The sequence below is a fragment of the Stigmatopora argus genome, chromosome 17, assembly GCF_051989625.1.
Source record: "Stigmatopora argus isolate UIUO_Sarg chromosome 17, RoL_Sarg_1.0, whole genome shotgun sequence".
Taxonomy (NCBI): Eukaryota; Metazoa; Chordata; class Actinopteri; order Syngnathiformes; family Syngnathidae; genus Stigmatopora; species Stigmatopora argus.
This window is the reverse complement of record NC_135403.1, coordinates 8093205-8115215: the sequence shown is the minus strand read 5'-3', so window position 1 is coordinate 8115215 and position 22011 is coordinate 8093205. Positions and strand designations below refer to the sequence as shown.

Here is a 22011-nt window from a genome sequence, read left to right as displayed (position 1 = left end):
TATAGTTATTTTCAAGACATTGGTGTGGAATCCAGTGAAGACACTAAAATGACCGTCGGTGTAAATTTGAGGTATTTTTCAGTCTGCTTCCATGACCATTCAAGTGTGTACTCTGGCTCTCGCCTAAAGTCAACAGCGATAGCCTCCAGCCCTCCTGAAACTATTTGAGGAGTAGTATATTACAAAGATGAGAATGAATGTATTATTCATTCTTACTATTTATAGTTGACAAGTGTTGATTTTGTTAGGGTACACAATAAAGTATGGTGCTTTGGAGGAAGCAAGCAGTGAGTTACTGCTATATCTCAGTAATCTAAGAATTTAGGGCCCATCACCTCCCAGTCCCCAGTTACCAACCACACTCCTTGGCATTTTTAGCACACATTACAATCGTATTTTATTGTTTGAGCCTGCTCAAAGATGCATGAGTAAGCTCTTCCCTACTGCATAACAGGATTGGTTAGTTATTTCTAATGTGCTCTCGGTATTGGGTCCTGCTTTATGTTTACTGGTATTGATAACATTTTGAGTTTAATACTCATGACACTGCATTTACCAGTCTGGAACCTAGACTCCAGTGGATGAGAGTTAACCTTTTTAGCCTATTTGACTTAGTTGGCAGTAGATCTATAAGTGCAATGAATGGAAAAACATAACTCACACTTCATTTAGGTTCATTGCTAGTAGATGAAGCAGAAGAAGGGGAGTCCCTTGTGACCTCAAAGACCTTAATTTTGCCAATTCCCTTTATTGACATGCCACAGCCTCCGTTGAGTTTCACTTAAAAAGTCTAAACAAATAGCAGTAATAATAAAAATGATAAAAATAAAAACATTCCTTTGTGAAAGGTTTTCTATAAGCATAATACAATAATTATATGTGTATGTATTTTGTATACCATCTTCATTAAAGAAACAACAACAACATTCAACTGCAGAATAAGATTGTATTTCGGCTGTTTCTTTTTTCCCCGGAACATGTTTTTTTAATGCTAATTGTGCACAATAGGAAACAATTTCCTTTTTTTACACTGGCTTTCAGACTTTGTGGGAGGCTTTACACTGCTTTCTTGGAGCTGTTTGTCACACCATTAGCTGTTACCTCTTACTGACATTATTTTTTTTATATTTCCACAGGCTCTTCAGGACAAAATGTGGGCCCCTTGCTGGGTCTCAAAAAGTCCAGTTCCCTTGAAAGCCTCCACACGGCACTTGCTGCAGCAACACGAAATGGCGAGATCAATGTCAACAGGCCACGCTCACGAATCATCAGGGGCCGAGGTTGCAATGAGAGTTTCAGAGCAGCAATCGACAAGTCCTACGACAAACCGAGTGTAAATGAACCCGAGGAAGAAAACAGCATGGATACATGTAAGTATTTCCACATGCAGTGCTCACCATTCACCATGGCTTTGTTTTGTATAATGCATCATCATCTTGTTCAACATGCCACAAAATAATCAAATAATGATATTGACTCACGTTTAATTGATTAGAATTTCAGATCTGGTTCTTAATTTATTGTAATCGTATGAATTGGACACAGGAGCCAATAAAATAATTTAAACCCCAATTTATTTATACTGAACTATACAGTACATATATATATAACTTTTTTAAATAATTTTAAACTATGCACATTTAGCATATTTCCAAAATGATACAACCAACCATTTTTAATTTAAGAAATGCAGTTTAATTTTGGTGTGTCACTAGTTTTTATGTAATACAAATCTAAGAGAATGCATTATCATTTTTTCCAACACCCCCAAAAATAATCAAATAAGAATTTTGATTTAGTTAGCATCTGTTAAAAATTTAGATATTTGTGTTAATTTTCTCAGATTGTATTCATTAAAATAACTTCAATCCCAATTTACTTATTATTATGAACGGGGGAAAAAACTCTCATTCCATCTTTTAAATGACTGAAAATATAAATTCATTTCTCCCTGCTGTTTGATGATGCAAAAGTATGTGGTTGGCAGCGTGAGATAGATGTCTTTTTCTAACAGGTAATAATAATACTGCAGCACCATAAGAGTAATTCCAATATATACATTTCTATCTAACGAAAGATTCCATTAAACAAGAATGGGGGAATCATTTTTAAAGGAGGGAATTATTTGCTTGAAATGCTTTGTTCTCATAAGCTCTGTCGGAGAGCCACTAAATACAGTCTTATCTCAGCAAAGAAAAATGAGGAAAGGAGGCGATTTCCGCCGCTGTGGTTTATTGCATCCACCACCCCTCCCCACATGATATTCAAATAACTCTGTTTTTCAATTTAGATAAAAGCAGCCAGTTTGTGCTCGTCACTGAGGTTAATAGTCAAAGTTGGTCGGTTAGATGCCCCTGTCCTTTGCTCTAAGTCTTTAAATAAAATAAAAATTTGGCTACTCTTACGTCCCCGTAAGATATCTTGCTCGGCAAAATGTACTCCTCCTTGTCCTACTTGCTCTTTGCCCTCTGAAGATAAATTACAAAAAGCACTAGAAAAGAAAATCTGTACTTTTGTCCAAAAACCGGGTGCTGTAATAAGACATTGTACTTGTCTGTCATAGCTTCAACTGTCAGTCTAGCTTGAATGTTCTTGATTTTTCAAAGCACAGAAGTTTCACAAAGTGGTACAAAATGATTCCAGTGGTTTCCTGTCCCTGCAAATTATCTGTTGACACTTTTATCAACGCTTCCTTTGATAGTTGGGGCTGTCTGTCAGGTCTTTTCTTCTCAAACCTATTACATTTTGAGGAAGGCTTTACCTGTTCATGTATTTGAGGAATTTTGCTATTTTTGAATTTGAAAACTCATGTGATTTCATATATGGTGCTGAATTATTAGGGCATGTATAAGATTACCTTTCCCTGGTTGGCCTTTTAGAGCTACTTGGAAATTGTTGTAAATCCTCAGATCAAGAATATATATCCATTTAATATTCATGCCCTTGCAGATACACATGGTAATGCCACCCGCAGTTCTCAGGATGATACATTTGGCTATCATTGTGCTGCAGTAGTATTAGCATGCCAGCTAATCATAATCTTTGAAATAACTAAGCCGATGCCTAACTGGTAATGCCTGATTGACTCATGAGGATATGATATAATGTCAAAGTGTTGAAGGTGGAAAGGCGCTGTACAAATGGAACTCCATTTATATACCATGAGTTAAGAATACACATTCAAATTCATTTTTATATATTTACTGTTTCAATATCATGTGCAGTAAATCCCTTACCGACATTAACTTACTGCACCGCTTAGTCCATCTTTCTTTTTAATTACTTTCTCTCATTCGTCTTTCCATAAAGTTGGTCATATCTCACTCAACCATTATCACAACTTTGATAGCATAAAAAGTTGCATCATGAAAAAATATACCTCACATCTTAGAGAGAAAGAAGATAGGATTTTGCGATTATACCGTATTTGCAATTAAGATCCCTTGGAGCCTTTTTTCAAAATTACTTACGGTATATTAATAATTACTGACAGATTAATTACATTTTGCACATCACTTCTTATTAGATGTGATGGGAACTTTTAGTTTAATCAACCCTATATCACCTCAGGAGTTTGGATTCCATTTGATGTCTGGGTCTGAATTAGACTCAGATGTAAATTACGAAACCGATCCACATGACTAGAGCAGATCTCGATCATATAATTTATGTGAAGTAGGCTGCCGGGATGAAAAGGTCCAGAAGGCATATATTTGAATCAGAATTTGAGCAAACCTTACTCAAGGTTCAGCTGACTACAGCTTTAAATTTATTCAACTTCAATTAGTCAGTGGTACTCTGTGTGTTTTTTCTCAAAGGTGTCAACCATCTGAGATACTCTGGAGTGTGGCTGATTCAATTTGTCAAGATGTTTAAGGTTATATCACAACATAATGTATCTAAACTTGGGTGTACACAAAGTTTACCCCAAGTATGAGACTCAGAGTAGCTAACTGATTCTCCTCACTCTTGTGGTTTGGAGTATTTTCCAACCTAACCACAAACCACAAAAAATAATAACTTCCCCCATGCCAAACACTTATTTTCAGGCAATAATGCATGAAACAATGGGAAAACGATTGTAAAATTATCCGATCATAAGATTACTTCAACCGTAAGGCGGTTTTGAAGTCAATCCAAGCCGCATCCCAAATATTAAATGTTGTATGCACACTTGTAATGAAGCTGAGAAAATCACACTCAAATTTCCTACACTGCGGTGTAGTGTACCTGCCAGCTTACATCTAATAGGAATGAATGATAGAGAAAATAAACAGATGGGTGGCTCAGTTGCTTCATAAACTGTGAACTCTCTGTTTTGTTACATCATTTACAGGCGCACCCACCCAAAACAAGGTGGTATTCATGCTTTTTTTTATTTCAGTTGCGTCACCGATCTGTCCATCTCTAACAATGTTTCTTTATCTTTCCTTCTATGTTGTCCCTCAAGTGGACGAGGACACCGAGGGAAGTTCCCGATCGGGTCATGATTCAATGTCTGCCAGTGGTGACCTCTTCATTGGCCCCAGTCTCAACGGCAACAGCTCGCGAGATGACAAGTTGAAAGATCTGGACAAGGTTGAAAAGAAGAAGCCAGAAAGAGATAAAGAGAAGGAGAAAGACAAGGACAAAAACAAACCAAAGAAAGGCATGCTAAAGGGCCTCGGTGATATGTTCAGGTAAGATATATAAGATCATTACTACCACTTATGTTGCCTTGAGTGCCAGTTGCTTTTTACTCCCCTTATAATGCTTCTGAACGCATTCACCACAAGATCATACTGAATTGTTCGGTATGTCTTCAGCATTGGAGTGTTAATTAGTCTTGCTTCTCCTTGAACCTTGTAAGTTGCAAGGAGAAGGTGAAGGGTGGGTGATATGGACTTTAAAAGCCTCTGGCACAATTGAAAGATATTCTTTAATAAGGCTAACATGTTTTATTCATGCATAACCATTTGTGGCTCCAAATGGCTAAACAAACTTGAGTTTTTGTTGAAGAGCGTTACTTGTATTGAATGTAGTTGCTATTTCGTTAAACTTCAATGACCGGTAATTGGTGTTAAATTGTTGCCCCTCTATTATTTATATATCCATATATATTTTTAATCATGATTGGAAATAGTAACTGACCTCATTTGTACATTGATGCATTAAAGGTCAAATTGGTCAATAAGGTTTTACTTTCAGTGCTAAAATTAGAGCAATGGTCAACTACTTAAAAAATTGCAGGGGATGCTGGTCAATATACATCAAAGATTCTGAACACTTTAAGGGCATTAATTTCCAGTGGATAGGCTGCTAGAATTTGCCTTAAATTGGTCAGGTGTGGATTAATTTAATGAGATTAGCTGGCGTATCATATCACAATAAACAATAAAGACAACAAAGTATGTTTTGGGGTCAAAATCGAGGCATGCCATGGGGTTTCTTATTTTCTGTTTTATGCTAGTGTGTGAGATTATTTAAGGGTAGGTTTAGGCAAACCTTTTTTGATAGCCTGATATGTGGCTATTTAGAGAATTTCATGGGAGCATGTGACCCCTCCACATGGCCTGTGTGACTTCTTCATCACACCTCATTATCTTTGAGTGCCACATCTATTTAAGATTTGGCACACAGTGGGTTTAGCGTAACTCTCCATATACACCATCATCTTGTCCCTATGCATTTAACGGCTGAATGCTAGGAAGCGGAAAAAAAAACCCTCATGAACTATCATCTCTCTTTTGACCCTCATTTTTGCTCAAAATCTTTTGTCATTTCTCACTGCACTGCAGCACTGTTTTATTTCTTCTTTTTTATGTTTTACTCCTGCCATCCCACAGGGAGGAAAAGACGACAATTGTATATGATGGGAGCAATTTAGATAAACTATAGGCTAATCCCTGGCGGTAATTTTAGATTCTTTGCCTCACTAAGACTTTGTCTTGCCAGTGTATAAATTCAACACTCCCAGGCTTACCGATGACACACTCGCTAGACATTAGCAAGTTTCGCATGTGAGCACTTCTCTGTTGTATCCAAACATCAAAAAGACATTCTGATGAGGTTAATCCTCTGTAATGCATGTCTCGGTGGCTTTATCTCTGTCACTCTTTATCCCTACCTTCCTCTCCCATGCAAGTTTCTTCTTACTATTCCTTGATGAAGGGGTTTTCAAGGAGTCCTGTATTGATGCTGCATTTTCCGTTCATTTGTATTCACGGCCTTTGGACAGAGAGATGCACGTGGATTCCATGTGCGATTAATGAACAACCTGATTAGGAGTGCATTATAGGCTAAGAGAAACTAGGATGGTCTAATACTGGATATTTATCAGCCATTTAGACAGTGTTCTGCATTACTCCTGAACATTTTTTACATTAGATTATCCGTGTCCTATATTGGGGTTAGCATGTGATCATTAGATCCCAATTATATCAGATTTATTTAGTTGTTGGAATATTTGCCCTAGGCTATGCTAGCTTGCTGGATGTCAGTGATGTCTTGGTCTGGCCCGTGAGACTCACTTCAGCATGGCTAATCAGGTGTCATTTTTCCCTTTTCCTGACTGACTGACCTCCTTCATCAAAGCTACATTCTCATTATTTCATGACCTCGTGTGTACGGATGGGTATTAAATTGATAACTAGACAGTACTTGAGAATCTCAATTTCGGCATAACATCATTACGCGAAATTGCATGACAATGCCACTTTGACCCTGTGCAGATGAGTTTCACAATGATGCTTTCCTTAGCATTTTAAACAAAGTTTTGAGGTATTGGCCTTGCCATTCGCGGCCTGGTGGATGAGTGGTTAGTGGGTCGGCTTGGGGTTGATGGTTCTAGGTCAGTCCTCCTGTGTGGAGTTTGCATGTTCTCCCCGGGATTCTGTGGATTTTCTCTGGGTACTCTGGTTTCCTCCCACATTCCAAAAACATGCATGTTAGGGGGGTTGGACACTCTAAATTCCCCCTAGCTATGAGTGTCAGCGTGAATGGTTGTCCATCCCTTGTCTCCTGCAATTGGCTGGCCACCAATTCAGGGTGTCCTCGAGGTTAGCAGGAATCAACATGAAAATAGAAACAACACATTTGAAAATATATATTTTTGTTGAAATTATTGGTAAAATGCAAAAATGCAAATTTATTGAGTACATTTGACTGGGGTGGTTTATTCATTTGGAAGACATCTATACAGTCTTTGTTTTCTCCTGTCATTTTTTTTTGGGGGGGGGGGGGGGGGGGGTTGTATTCTTTTGAATGTGTTTCCATCACTTTAGCTTTTTATTTATATGTAACACCAAATTGTTTTGGACAAGAGTTATGCAAATGCAGAACACTGCTGGAATAAAGTAGCGTGAAGAAGATGAGCTGGTGGAGGCTGCAATATTGAAAGGCATGGCCAGGGTGAGGAAGTGGGGGTTGTGTGAAGGGGTACGAGTGGGAGTGTGTGCACTGGAGTGAACTGGGGCACCAAGAGAGAGAAGGAAAGGAGGGAAAAAAGAAAACCGAACAAGGCAGTAAGAAAAGAAGGGAGGTTTCACAGGGGCATGGTCACGACATCATGAAACTGTCTCCCTGTAGGGAAGGATTAAAGCTTCCAAAGCAATTTAGGCTTTTTTATCGGAGTCTGGACCCCTTTTGCATATTATTGCGCATTTTTCAGAAGGTTGGGAATTCTGGTGTGTGTGGGAGGCATGTTTTCTCTTGTGTGTAGATGAAAAGACAGATTAATGGGATCTGGCATCACCCTCACCAATTGTCAAACCCATAGACACACACATACACACACATACTGAGCGCCCCGGCCCCCGCCCTTGTCGCCACTCTGATAAGTACCCTGCCTGACGTCGAGCCATCAGCCAACACTGGAGCTTACTGTGACAACAGCGCACCCCCATCCTCTCTTTCCTCCCCATCCTCCATCACCCCGGGGGAGCTCCTCGGATTGCTCTTCCCAACAGATGAATTCCCACTCAAGGCTACCCAGAAATAGGCTGGAAGATGGTTGTGTAGCAGGGAAAGGGATACATAGAGTAAAAGGCCTATCATTTAGTTTATTATTCTTATACCGTGTGGAATCAGGCTTACACGAGTGCAATTCATTGACTTTAATACAGATGCCATGCGACAAAGGCGCGGCTGCCTTATGTGTAGGATGAGAATAACTGGTTAGTATGTTTCCTCACCATTCCATGTTGTTATCCCATATGACTACTTCTGCTCTTGTGGGTGGGAATTGGAGATTCCCGGTAAGCCAGTTAGATCATTTGCACAATGACATGAGACTTGCATTTCCAGCTTCCCAGCCCACATGCTAAAATTATGACTTTCCGCCCTCTCACTCATGTTTGCCTCAACCCATATTCACATATGCAAGTTGTATGATGCAGTTGAGTTAAATATAGCCATTAGCCACCTCCACTTGGAACATCTGCTCAGTTTTATAGTGGCAAAAATTATAATTCTTCCTCTTTGGCAGCACCTCACTCTATAGGTGTAGTAAAAACCAAGTACAGGCCAAGAACTTAGGCTGGTGTCTGAGAATCAGTTGCAGAATTTTCTACAAACTTCTGGCAATGACTATAGATGGAGCCTCTCTCCCCCATTGTCGACTGAGTGAGACATCCAATTACTGTTTTGCCCTTCTTGTAACTTAAGACGCTGCTCAGGAGACAAAACAGTTTTTGCAAATAGTCTAGTAGCATCACTTTTAGAGGAAATGATGATTTATTATAAACCTGGAAGCAGCTGTGTGTCAGCCTTTAAAGAACTGGACACCACTTTTAGTTCTCCAGTGGGGTAAAGCATTTAGATGTAAGAGGAGACATTAAATGATCGGATTAAGGAGGGGGAAGATGGAACTCTCTGTGTCTTTAGCCACCACACGAGAATGAAAGCTGACAACTTGGGCCATGAGGAAAGACAGAAGAAATGGAAAGAATGGCTGCCCATTTTCTATTCTGATGTCTTGTCCATTTGATGTGGATTAGATTGGGCAGCAATGGGTATACATCAGACAAACCCACAGTGATTAGGTTTGGAATGATCATGCGGCACTGAGATTGAGACCTTGAAACTTGGGGGCGTTTGTGTGTGAGGGGAGATGGTGCTGCAAGAGAAATTTAATTGAATCTGAAATCTTGTCAACCTGAAATGAGATCCAGAGATGTCTCTCGTGCTATGTCTCAGGCGAAGAGCTGATGTTCACGGCTCTTAGACATCATAGTCTGTTATTAAAGACCTCAAATTAAGTGTAGTGGTGCACACATCCAATCCGTTAGGCCTATGCCTACTAATGATACAAGCCCCTTGGGAGCTCATGTAGACCCACTTAATGTACCATAGTTATTCTCTTTTTAAAATACATGCTAACAGTAATATATAAAATTCAACAGACATCTAAGATTCGATGTTATAGCAAAAATACTAAATACACAATACATAGTTGGTGGTACAAGACTTTTTCTTTGGTATTCTTGATAAGGTCTGCTTTAGTAAAATAAGAATCATAGTTATACTTTCTTGTGTCAATTTCTTGAAACAAGTGAGCAAAACCTAACCCTACTTGATCTCAAAATCAAGCGGAGCATCTGTTAATCAACCATGGCATTGGAGGCACTTTGTCTCATGAAGCTTGTCCTGTCCTTTGAAAGAGTGAAAAAATTAAATACTAATTAAATGTAGACTTCACCCTCATTCATAGATAGCAAGGAGATTAAGGTATGGATTGTGAGTCTGTTAAAAAGTTTGCTAATGGGGTGTAACAAAAGACCTCTGCTACCTTAGTTATAAACAGAGGCACATAGCAAGGTACAGGTTTAAGTTGTCTAATTATGTTTTAAATCAGTAATTACACTTCAGGAAAGTTGATCTTGTCACTGGAAGGCACTTGATCAGTTCTCTAATGGGCAATGCTTGGAACAAATCCTGGCAACGTTGAAGAAGATTGGGGGGAAAAACAATTCTGGGACACCAGAATTCCTGTGTCATGGTTGTGAAGTGTCTTCGGTTCGCACTGCATTGAGTAACAACATTTGTTCTGCTCTCAATGCAACTCATAATCGGCCATGACATGTAATGTTTGTCTGTGACATGTACCTTCTGTAAAACCTTCATAAACACTTGTGTAGTCTAAAATAGATAGATGATGGTTTAAATCCCTGGATAAAAATGTTCTTCTGAGGGATCTGAAAATTCTCCACCTATGTGGAAAAAAATTGAATATTGAGCTAAAGTCCAATTATTTCGTGTCGTGGCCCAGTGGTTCCAAGTCCTGTCGTCAGATGAAAATACATTTTGTATTTCATTTGGAAAGCAAGGCCCCGGGAAAGCTGAGGCTGCCCTAAAGTCACGCTGCTTAAAGTCTAAGGTGAAATTTCCATAGTCAGTAATGGTTTGGGGAGTCAGGTAACTTGCTTCCATCCATTTTATCCAATCACATCCACATTCAACGAAGCTGTTTAATAGGAAATTTTTGAACAGTTTTAGCTAAATACTGACCACAACCCCTTTGGTGATATTTAACCAACATTTATGTTGTCTTAGATCCTGGTCATGTTCATATTTTGTGAAAAACGGTGTTCTTTTTTTCGTCTTTCTACCATAGTAATCAAAACAAATAAAGGCTGGAAATATTAGACTTTTAGCATTAAGTGAAGTTTCCCACCATTAGTGTTGTCACAAACCTCTATTTTGCCGATGGCGACATGTTTAATGATGAACATAAACGATCAGTAAATGTGTGCATTTGACAATGTATTAAGTTACCCTCCATGGTAAATAAAACCGATACGACTGTAGAGCTCATTGTTAGTCTCCTCACCTATCCACGGGGCTTAGCATGTAATGAAATAGGGGCCTTTGGCTGAAATGACCTTTCCCATCCCATGACTTCCCACCTGCTGATGTGTGCGTACATCTCAAAATATAAGCACCAAGATGGGTAGTGGGAGGGAGCAGATAACAGTGTGCGCAGGAGAAAGAATAAGCCATGGAAATTGCTTTTGAATTACAATGGTAATATCAATCGATGTTGGATTATGCCATAGATTTCCATCAAAGACACCCAATTAAACGCAGCCATACAGTGCTGCTCGTGTTGTGTCAGGGTCTTGTTTGGCATGTAATGGATCATCATTTTCTGCCATTCTACCAGCCTTTTTTTTGCAAGAATCTAATCCGAGAGATTTTTTTTGATTGCATTACAAATTCTGCCTTTGTTCTGAAGGTCCTTGATGGATCATCTGAAATTTATGTATGCATGTCTGCCATATAGTTGTAGGGTTGTCATAAATACTACTCTACTTTTTTAACATGTTGGAATAATGATTCAAACCTTTTAAATCATTATTAGTAATATTTAATTAAAAAAGGAAAAACATCTTTCAACAAACTCTGCGGCGAACTTGCAAGGAGATGCAATGTGACACCGTCTTAGCCCCCAGTGCATTCTGACGAGCGGCATACTCTTCGGTACATTTAGCGGCACATAACCAAAACATTCAAAGGTAATCTGATTTAAACAATTGCCATTGAAAGAAAAACACCTGCGTAAGAATTTGCAGTATAAGCATAATAATTTCTTTATAAGGTAAACTGCCGGTGTCCCAGACAAAACAATTTATGAGTCCTTCGTAGATCTCCCAGTAAACAGTCCTTGGAGGGTGAGGTGTTATGTCAACAAGCTGGAGCCAGCGGGGTGACCTCGAGTTTGTCCCAGTCTTATACAAAAGTAATTAAAATGCCTTATTACTTATTAAAAATGCTTACAACACATATAGAATATTCCATAATAATTCTAACAAACAACATACAAGGAAGAGGCAGAGACAAACACTCACAATTATGACACTGAAAAACAATGCATTTCTCTTTATCTTTAGCCTGAATATTCATCAATAAATCCTACTGTACTTTAGATGCCGAGTTGACCGGGATGTGCCTTAGGTTATTGATCAAACCCTGTTTGAAAGGTGCAGTTTTGCAGATTCCGTCTCTTGCTCATCCTCACTTTACTCACAATTACTGTCACAAGACCTTTTTTCCTCTCAATATCCACACATATTTATCCCTCCCCGCCTACTCACATCTCATCTGCCCTGTACATTCATTGTGGCATTGACAGAAAGACCTCTCCCGTCTCCCTCTGGATGACGGGTAAGAGGTTGGGAGGATGTATATCACGGATCAGTGCTTCTGCTGTCTTCTCTCTTCGACACATTCAAATGCAACATTTAGACCAGTGTGTTTCCATGCCTGCATTCCAAAGTCAGAATATGCCACAAAAATGCGCTTCACGGTTTTTAGCAGAGCATTTTTCATCTTAAAAATTCAAAAAATAAAAATTGACTAGTACATCTATCTATTGTACATATACTTATTCAGGAATTAATTAAAGGCGGAAATAAAAACAATAGTTGTCCTTTAACAAATACTGAAAAGTACTGCAAAATAAAAGATTAACTTTCCTTGTTTTTTTGTTTTGTTTCTTTTTTACTTCCTTCAACTAGATGCTCTATCAGTCTCCTGTGCGTACGTTGCGGTAAAAGTGAAACAATGTTTGTCCTATTTTTTTAGTGTTTGACATATTTAGACAATCAAAAAAGGCTCTACAGAATGCAAATGTAGTGAGGTATACAACCCACTTTGTGACAGACATGCACATTTTGGGGTTGCCATCAAAAGAACGAGGCATGCTTTGGTTGCTGTGTCTGCTGAATCCAGACTTTCTGCTCCTGTGATGAGCAGCAGTAGCCGTCTTGAGGATAACGAGAGTGTCAGTGATCAAAATGGACCATTAGGAATGCAGTGTGCTGCTTGGTATCTGGGTCACAGACTGAGCCGCCAACTGCAGCTCCTCAAATATGAATCCATAACACTGTCCTCCTCCCCCACCTATTCTCGTCTCTGGACTTGTATCTTATATGTGAGGATGTCACTAGGTTGGTTAAACATGACTATAGTCAAATGTCTATGTATATGGATGTGTAGTATTGTGTGCATTTGTGTTTCTATTGGTTATCAATGTACCTAGGCATAATACGCATGCACATTGGGAAAGCAAATTTGAATATTCCTCTAAGGTGTTTTCATGCAAATTGTCCTTCAGAACCGCCCCACTCACTGTGCTGGCACACTTTACAAATTGATGCGTGAATACATCTGGAATGTTTATTTGTGTTTTAATGAGGGACTTTAATCAGGAGGTGTCATGGATTTGAAATGTTCCTCTAAGCATACACAAAACACTCTTCTACTCACACACACACACATAAGCCGTGCACATATCTATGATTGATGAGAAACATTAAAGGCAATTATGTTGAAGTAGGCTTCATCTTTTTGCTTTATGCAGGCTGTTTACAATACGGAAAACACAAGTCATCTATTGTGCTTGTATGTGCGTAGTGATGACAAGACAAAGGCCATCTTGAGTGCAACCACCATTGCACAAAAAGAGACATTAAGGAGCTGCCTGATGGTGTAGTGGTTCACTCGCCTGACATCGGTGTGGGCAAGACAGGCTCGATTCCCGCTGGTAGTGGTCATTTGTTTCGTTGTTTGCCCTACGGCTGACTAGTGTCCACTCTAGGGTGTTTGACCTTTCGCCTGAAGTCAGCTGGGATAGGGTCCAGCAACCCCTGCAACCCTTACGAGGATATGCTGTACAGAACATGAATGAATGACATATTAAGGGAAGAACTTAGCAGAACTGTTTATTTTCTTATGATGGCACAAACAATAATAATTTTGCCATGCCAGAACACAGCCTTTACAAATAACCGTATTATTGCAACAATTAGGAAGAGAGAGTTGTAGTCATGTTAGTCTAAGTTTGTATGCCATACAAGCATTCTATTGTAAGTATATGTCTTAGTATTCATGACTTATGTTAAAAAACACATACACACTCGCACACATGCACACACAAAGAGGAATATGGAAATAGATTTTTTTTAAGTCTAAAAATTTTCTCAGCTGCCTGATGTTGGGGAGATTGAAGATTTTTCCCCCGGTGCTATCCTTTCTGCTATTTCTTGTCCTGATCATGAATAAATACATGTCATGCCTTCGTGGTGCAGTACATTCTCAGCATGAAGCATTTTGAATCGCATTCTCCCTTCTCCTTATATGTCACCCTGCTGTTTTCATACCATTCCAGAACACTATTTAGCCAGCTCTCATTCACATCAGTAGTCATACAAGTGACTCCAAAAAACATTATCTTCAAAAAACGCCAATTTTATTTGCAAATTAATGATAGCCAATACAAGAGCTTCATCATTTGAAAGAACTGTAATCTTTGTGCTTTTATTTTCATACAATTAAATCATGTAAATTGTTCCAGAAATATTGATCTGGAAATTACAACACTAAAAAAACAAGCAACCTGTTGAATAAATAAATATGCATTAGTATATTTCTGAGAGAGAGTATGTAAGATATTAACATGAATTTCTAATCGCAGAGAAGAAAGTAATAGAAGTAAAGTTGACTCTTTTCACCCCTCACTGCAAAAATGCCTCAAATGCTTGTAGAGGCTACAGCCTGGAAGATTCAGATTAACTTTCAGGTTGGCCAAGCAGAAACCAAATGACTCTTCCATGTCTGCCCTTGAAATCATCTTCTCGTCACTTACTCGCATACAGTAGATGGATACTGTTTTTCCACGCGTTCTGAGTCCCATCTTCCTTTTTCAACTGATGGATGATGCCAAATATTTTACACCCAACGCTCTGAAATTGATGACAAATTTGAGACTGCTAGTCTAACCTCAAATAGTTTTTGTGTAACTAAGTTAAAAAATAAACAATATTCTTTCTTTGGGAAAAAGTAAGATAACAGACAGCAAAATAAGAAAGGATTAAAGGTATACTAATGGTTGCAAAAATAGGTAAATTTGATTGTTCATGCAAATATAGACCCTTTTGAAATAATTAGAATTTCAGTGGAAAGTTAGATGATTGTGGGGAAAAACAATATTTTTTAAATTTCAATATTTTTGTAGATAGATTAATGTGCATTGCGATTCATCTAACATAAGGCAAATTGTAATTGCTGATCTTGATTTTAAATACTGCATCTGAAAGGAAGGTGTAAACACTGCATAACCATGTCAAGGATGGGAAAGCTGACCTAACTACATCAAATATATTGGCTAATCTGAATGAAAGTATTTATGTTTTTGACTTTGGTTCATGTAGGAATGAGAAGATGCTTTTGGAAGGTTTCAGTGCCTGTAGCCACTCCACTTATTAACATCCCACCAGCAAATGTATTTTGCCTGCAGCGGAGTTTGAATTGTACCTTTCTAAATCCAAAGGTTGAGTTATTAAGATAACTTCTCAGGCTCAGTAAGAAATTTGGACTTCACTGTTTTCTGAAATACAGAGACTGAATTTTGCATATTTAGTTACGTATGCTACTTTAAAACCTCACCACAAGAAACCCCATTCCCTGCCGAATATGTTTCATTGCCATATTCACCCTACTCTTGAACCAATATTACCTTCTAAATCAATGGAAATGATGCATCCCACCTCCAGTGTTATAAATGCTTTGTGATTTATCGAGTGGAATTACCGCTTAATGACGTATTTTCCCTGAGGGCACATAGCTTCACCCCGTAGTGCCGAACTAAACCAAATGTGTGACTATATTTGAAGTAGGCCAATATTTTTTTCATGAGCTGCTGTGACATGACACTTAAATAGAAACCTCTTATTTTATTCCTGGGTTTCATCACATTACTCGCCATCAAAGCCTTGAATCTATTTGATATGACTGACACGTGCAAGATTGCATACAGTCCAAATGAGGCTTGATGGCCATTCGGACATTATCAGGCCAACCAGTGATAAATGGTGCATAGCTCCAGCTTGTGGGTGACTCCTACAGATCATAGATATTCCTTGTGCCTATCTGACTTCACTGCTATCTCACTGATCAAATGTGCATGTTTCCTAACGACATGGTGGCTATCTTTGCATCCAGTTGCAGGCTTCTCACTCCATCTTTCTTTGTTGTTTGAGAAGAAGCCGGCACGCGCACATTCATCACTTTCGGTTAGCTGCTGTTTGCCTCAGTGAAATAGATGCTTAAGAACGGATCATTAACCAGCACCACGGACAGTTACTCACATGCAGAAGAGCAGATCAGAGCTTTATGAGGATGTGATGGTCTATTTGAATGGATAAAATAGGGGTGTGAGAGGGCTTTTAGTCTACTGTAAACATCATTAATATTGCCCACTTGCAAATTTAATCTCTAACAGTGACGATTAAGCGGCATTGCATCTGCTTTATACTTCATTAGGCAAAAATAAGCTAGTAAATTTGGACACAGGACCATATCTTGAAAAATGTCGTGTACAGAATAGTGTTGATGGTTAGAAATCTCATTTTAACCTTTTGAAGTAATTGATTGATTGATTTTTTTTCCCAACCTCATCACACAGAACTACTCCAGCTTCAACTGTCATTTTGCTCGGAATTTTTTCTTAAAGTTGCTGCGTTGCACGCACAATATTTGCCAGTAAATGTAAATGCACAGCCTCCTTTCGTCAAGTTGAAACACGCTATTGTCATTCAAACAGTGTATTTCAGCTACCAATCAATATACTATTATCAAGCCTTGTCAACTTCTCTGTCAATACAGCTTGATTAATGCTACGGTTGCAGTAAAAAAGAAAGAAAGAAAAAAGAAAAGACTGAATTGTGACTTTCCTCCTGGTGCCGTTTAACCCAAATAATTGTACTTCCTCTCCTGCATTTTCTTTTTTTAAACTACATAGAAAAAGGCTGTCGAACTATGACTTTGATGTCGAAGTCGATGTGTAGTGGAAGTTAAACTAAATGTTATTACTTGTCTTGAAAGACCAGTGCATGATGTAATCTGGCATTTGCTTGAAGTAAACCGGGATAGGTTCCAGCTCCTCGCTACTGTGAACAGGAAAAACATTATAGAAAAAGGAAAGGTTGATAGATTGCCTGTCTTTCACTTGGATGTTTCAGGCTACCAGCAAAGGGGAGGTAACTTTTCATTTTATTGCTGCTGATGCCTCGCTTCTGTCCAACGTGTCAATATCTTTGACACTCACAAATCGCCCAATGCAATGATGTTGATTCAGAGGATAAATGGAAAGTAGACTTTTTTGGATGTTACCACAGAAACTGTCACCTGCTCAGATGATAGATGACACCGTCAGGATAAATTATTGACTCTTACTTACTGGAGCTATTTGTTGATTAATTAATTAGGTAATGGATTGTGTCTGGGGATGAAATCCCAAACATTATCACCTTGACCTCCTCTGAGTGTAGGCACAATATCTCCCATCAGACTTTAGTTCATTGGGAAATATGGCCAATACATGGCAGCCATTTCCGAGGATAAGACATTTTAGTCTTATATGTCTCAAATGTAGAATGTTAAATGTAGAAGAGGATAAGCATTCTCTTAGTTCATGAGTGCCGTACATCCACTTAGTTAAGCCCAAAGTCAATCATCTTTCTTAGCTTCAGGTGAGTCTTAAAGCTGTCAAAGAGGGTACTCGGACGTTTGGTCGCCTGGACGTTTGGTCGCCTGGACGTTTGGTCGCCTGGACGTTTGGTCGCCCGGACGTTTGGTCGCCCGGACGTTTGGTCGCCCGGACGTTTGGTCGCCCGGACGTTTGGTCGCCCGGACGTTTGGTCGCCCGGACGTTTGGTCGCCCGGACGTTTGGTCGCCCGGATGTTTGGTCGCCCGGACATTTGACAACATGACAGAGAGTTTACTGTTGAAACCAGCTCTCAAAATTATATTCATGAGAGAGAGAGAGTTTAATACCTAAATATCTACTGTTGAAACCAGCTCTCAAAATTATATTCACCCGGGCGACCAAACGTCCGGGCGACCAAACGTCTGGGCGACCAAACGTCCGGGCGACCAAACGTCCGGTCACGGTCAGAGTGTCATATAAGAAGGGAGGTAAAACCAAACTTGGAAAAATCAATACATAAAACATGTTAGCTACACAACTAAAATGACCTTTCTGCTTGAACACTACAGTGTTTTCTGTAATTACACATTTTAACTTATTTTATAATTCTGTTCTATCAGTAATTTATGTTACCCCACAATATCCTTTTTTCTGTCTATAAACAAGTTGATGTTTGAGTTAGATTTATTTTAATAAGGGACAAGACATTAATGAACATATTCTTATTCATGTGAATGAACATGTATATGTAAATGTGTAAGATTGTAGCCGAGGGCTAATTTCCATCTTTAGTCCCTTGCGCATAATAAAAGACATTTAATGAGCCTATCTAAAATGTACACATTTTGTTTTACTCCAATCAGAAACTACTAGAAGTTTTTTTTAAGATAACCATTGTTTTCCTTAGTTTTTGTTTCTTTTTAAAACATAACAACACTGAACCTCTTCTTTTTCTGTCCTCCTTTGCTCAGCTTTATATTATATCACACTTACTTATCTTGACGCCTCTGTCTCGTTATTAGTTTGGCACACTTCCAAAATTCTTTGTGAATGCTTTAAGATGAAATCTGATCTGACATATCAACCGAAGCGCATTGTTGGGAGTTAACATGTACCATCCAATGAGCCTGAATATATACGGTCCTCTGTATTGCCTCCACGCTTGGGGTTTTCTGCAATGCCTTCTCACAAGAACAGCATTCTTGTATTTTCCATTCCTCATCATTTTTGGCCTGCAGGTCTCTCGTCTGCCGTTTATTCTCGCAGCATCAAGCTTGGCTGACCCGAGAAATTTACGATCATCGGCTCAGCTTATTTCCCCTCACTGTAAAGCTGTCGTGGATTTACCACCAGCCGTGTGTAACTGCAGTGATTAAAATGTAAAAGTTTGCAACATTGCACTTCAACTTGCATCACTCCTCATTTGCTGTAGTTTCTTGAACTTACTCTCTCTGGATTCATCTGTGTTTGTCAGTTCTCTGGAATCTGACTGGATTGATGCCTGAGGGTTTTTTGCTATTTTAATTTTTGGAAATGTTCGACTTTGTCTCATTGGGAATTAGACTTCAGAGGTATTCAGCACATTTATGTTTAGCTTGATCCATTTTGATTATACTCACAGGGAGGCGACCTAGTAATTCCACAACAAAACATGGAGACTATGTTCTCAGCTGTCTCCCCTGGTACATACCGAGCCTATAATGTATGACAATTTGACACTTTAATTTCCTTCCTGAGCAGTTTAACCTGAATTGTCTTGGATGGGGTTGATGTGTGACTGTGAAAATTCTAAAAATTAATCATGCTCACTATTCTTCTTAGGTTTGGAAAGAATCGCAATAATGAACAACCAGCAGACAGATTGGAGAGGAGGGTCTCCAGTAAATCTAAAGCTGAAGACGTGCAGGCATCTGAAGAGGAAACTCAGCGAATGAGGCTAGAACAAGAGAGGTGAGTTCTGGCCTCCTTAAATCCTGAAATAAATATACTAATGAAATTAGAAAACATTCACTGCGATTGGCTGGCCACCAATTCAGGGTTTCCCCCACCTGGTGCCCTTAGTTGGCTGGGATAGGCTCCAGCACCCCCGGCGACCCTTGTGAGGATAAGCGGCTCAGAAAATGAATGAATAGAAAGCATTCATTGAAAACTTTAGCATTTTTTAAATAACAGAAACTGAAACATATGTTTCCTCAAAATAAAATCCATGGAGACATTTCTTTCTCTGCACTGATTATCATAAATTTAGATTTTGATCGGCTATTATACAAAGCGCTGACTGATGGTGTGGTGGTTCACTTGCCTGACTTCGGCGCGGGCAGGCGCAGGCTTCTAATCCCGCTGCTGGCGGTATGATTGTGAGTGTGAATGGTCGTTTGTCTCCCTGTGTTCCCCCACGGCTGACTGGCGACCAGTCAAGGGTGTAGTCTGCCTTTCGCCCGAAGTCAGCAGGGATAGGCTCCGGCTACCTCCGCAACCCTTACAAGGATAGGCGGTAAGGTAAATAAATGAATGAATTAATATTATACAAAGCACTTGTGTAAATGTCATTGTAAATGAATTAATGGGCCCCTCCAGCACAATTGCCTGTCTATATAATTCCCTCCAGCTACAAGGGATTAATTTAATTAATTTATGGGGCATGTAAACAATATGAACAGTCGGTTATAGAAAAATAATGACGTGACCGCTACTTTTGTTCAGCTAGCTTTTTTTAGTTAAAGACCATAATACGTCATTCAAATATTTTATAAACTCCTTGTACCTTTAATTTTTAATAGTGTAATAACATTTTTAGAAAAGGAAAATCAATTTCCATAATTTTTGTTTACACATCACTGTTAATTGTTTTTTATTGCCATTTAGAGAACCTATGTCACTGCTCCATTCCTGCATTGAGTGGTGCTGATTATAATACCAAAATCAATGTAGCTCTGCATTTGTCTCTCCCTACAGCATGTTGTTAATTGCTCTTGAATAAACCATCCCTTTATATGCAGTCATTTTATTTTTGTGTTAGCGAGTATAGGGGTGTGTAGAGGAAGAGCCACAGGATTTAGAGGGCCCCCCTAACCCCCTTTGGATGAGCCCTACTGAATTCTCAAGCATGAGGGCATAATGTTAATGTAGACTAGATGAAAAGACAGCTTGCAGCCTCATTGTTCTCCATCCACTAAATGAACTGAGTGATCAAACAGCCACTGGTAATAACAGCTAATTGAATAGAAACAATAGGATGTGATATCACTCCTACTTTCAGAAAATGAAGAGTGGAAGGCTGTCAAAATAAAGAAAAGTGGTGCACACATTTACATGCAGAGCCTCACAAAGGCTCTCCTCTTTGCTGAATGAAACATCTGGAGGCCTCGCACAAAAAGTGCTAGCACTTCTTTCTCTGGTATTTGGCTCAGACACGCAGTGAAGGTCTTTGCCGTCACCAGTGTAACCCCTTTGGGCTGAGAGCCGAACACATTTTCCTCAGTGTGCACTGGAGACTGGCAGGCCCTGGAGATGGAAACTCTCCATTCAGGACTATCTCTTTTGAACACCTCCCAAAATGACTATCATGCTAAGTAGGAAGATCAACACAAGACACGCAGCATGCTTGAGATAAGTGCAATTCCCTGCAATAAAATGGACACACACTGTTTAAATCCTGACTGCTGTCATACAGTTTCTTTGTCTTGTACCACATTCTCATTCATACTGCATGTGTGAGCTCTAGTCCCAGTTCCCTGCTTAGGAGCCGTTCCCAATTCTTCCATTCTTTTGTACCTGCTTACAAATTCTATCATTCAGACCAGCCTGGATTGTCCCATGTTTAGTGGAAAGGGAATCCTGAGGGAAATCAAAGGGGCTAATAATAATCCCACCTGCTATGTCAAGTCCGTATTGAACATATTAATGTTTAGAGGGACCAGGTATTTGTCTTTTGAGATTTTCAGAGTATATTGTTTATATATTTTATCGCATGTAATTCTTAATCTCAGCAGCTCGGCCATTGCGACCTGAAATTTACCGCAGCCCTAATTCTGATTTATGGGCAGTGATTAAATTGAGTTGACACTTTCGAAATGAACTTCTGTGTGTTCCAATGAGCAGTCCACCAGGCGGGAGTCCAATGGTTGTGACTTCAGACAGTTTGTAAGATGAAGAATTATGATACAGGGGTAACGAAATGGACTCCAGCCCCTGATTGATTAATTAAATGAGAGAGTGAAAGGCGTCCCCCGGGGCTTGTATTGTATTTTACCATTCCTTATAGATGGAAGGTGGTGCGATCAAGAGACCTAAAACATTAATACTCTGCAGTACAATCAACTTGATGAAAACTGGCAATCAGTAGCATTTGCTTTACTATTTTCTGGCGCACTCTTGATAGTGGTGCTTATTTAACTCTTTGGAGTCTCACAATAGAAAGCCTTAAGCCTGCAGGATTTAGCCTGATATATATCTGTTCAGTCCAGTAGCGTCAGCCGTCACTCTGGCCGCTTTTATGCTTGTAGACACGCTTATCTGATTGGTTTCTATTAACAAGAAGTGTGGA

The 22011-nt window shown here is 39.2% G+C and overlaps 1 protein-coding gene across 2 annotated transcripts in view; it reads left to right on the top strand.

Annotated features, from left to right (window-relative positions):
* Positions 1-22011, top strand: part of LOC144091577 (partitioning defective 3 homolog) — a 179810-nt gene that overhangs the window by 117008 nt on the left and 40791 nt on the right. The window contains exons 19-21 of one of the 2 annotated variants that reach the window (XM_077624043.1): positions 1137-1370; positions 4451-4679; positions 19287-19415. In XM_077624043.1, coding sequence (XP_077480169.1) covers positions 1137-1370; positions 4451-4679; positions 19287-19415 — 592 coding nt within the window. The remainder of the gene's footprint in view (positions 1-1136; positions 1371-4450; positions 4680-19286; positions 19416-22011) is intronic. The other variant, XM_077624044.1, reaches the window with a different exon arrangement.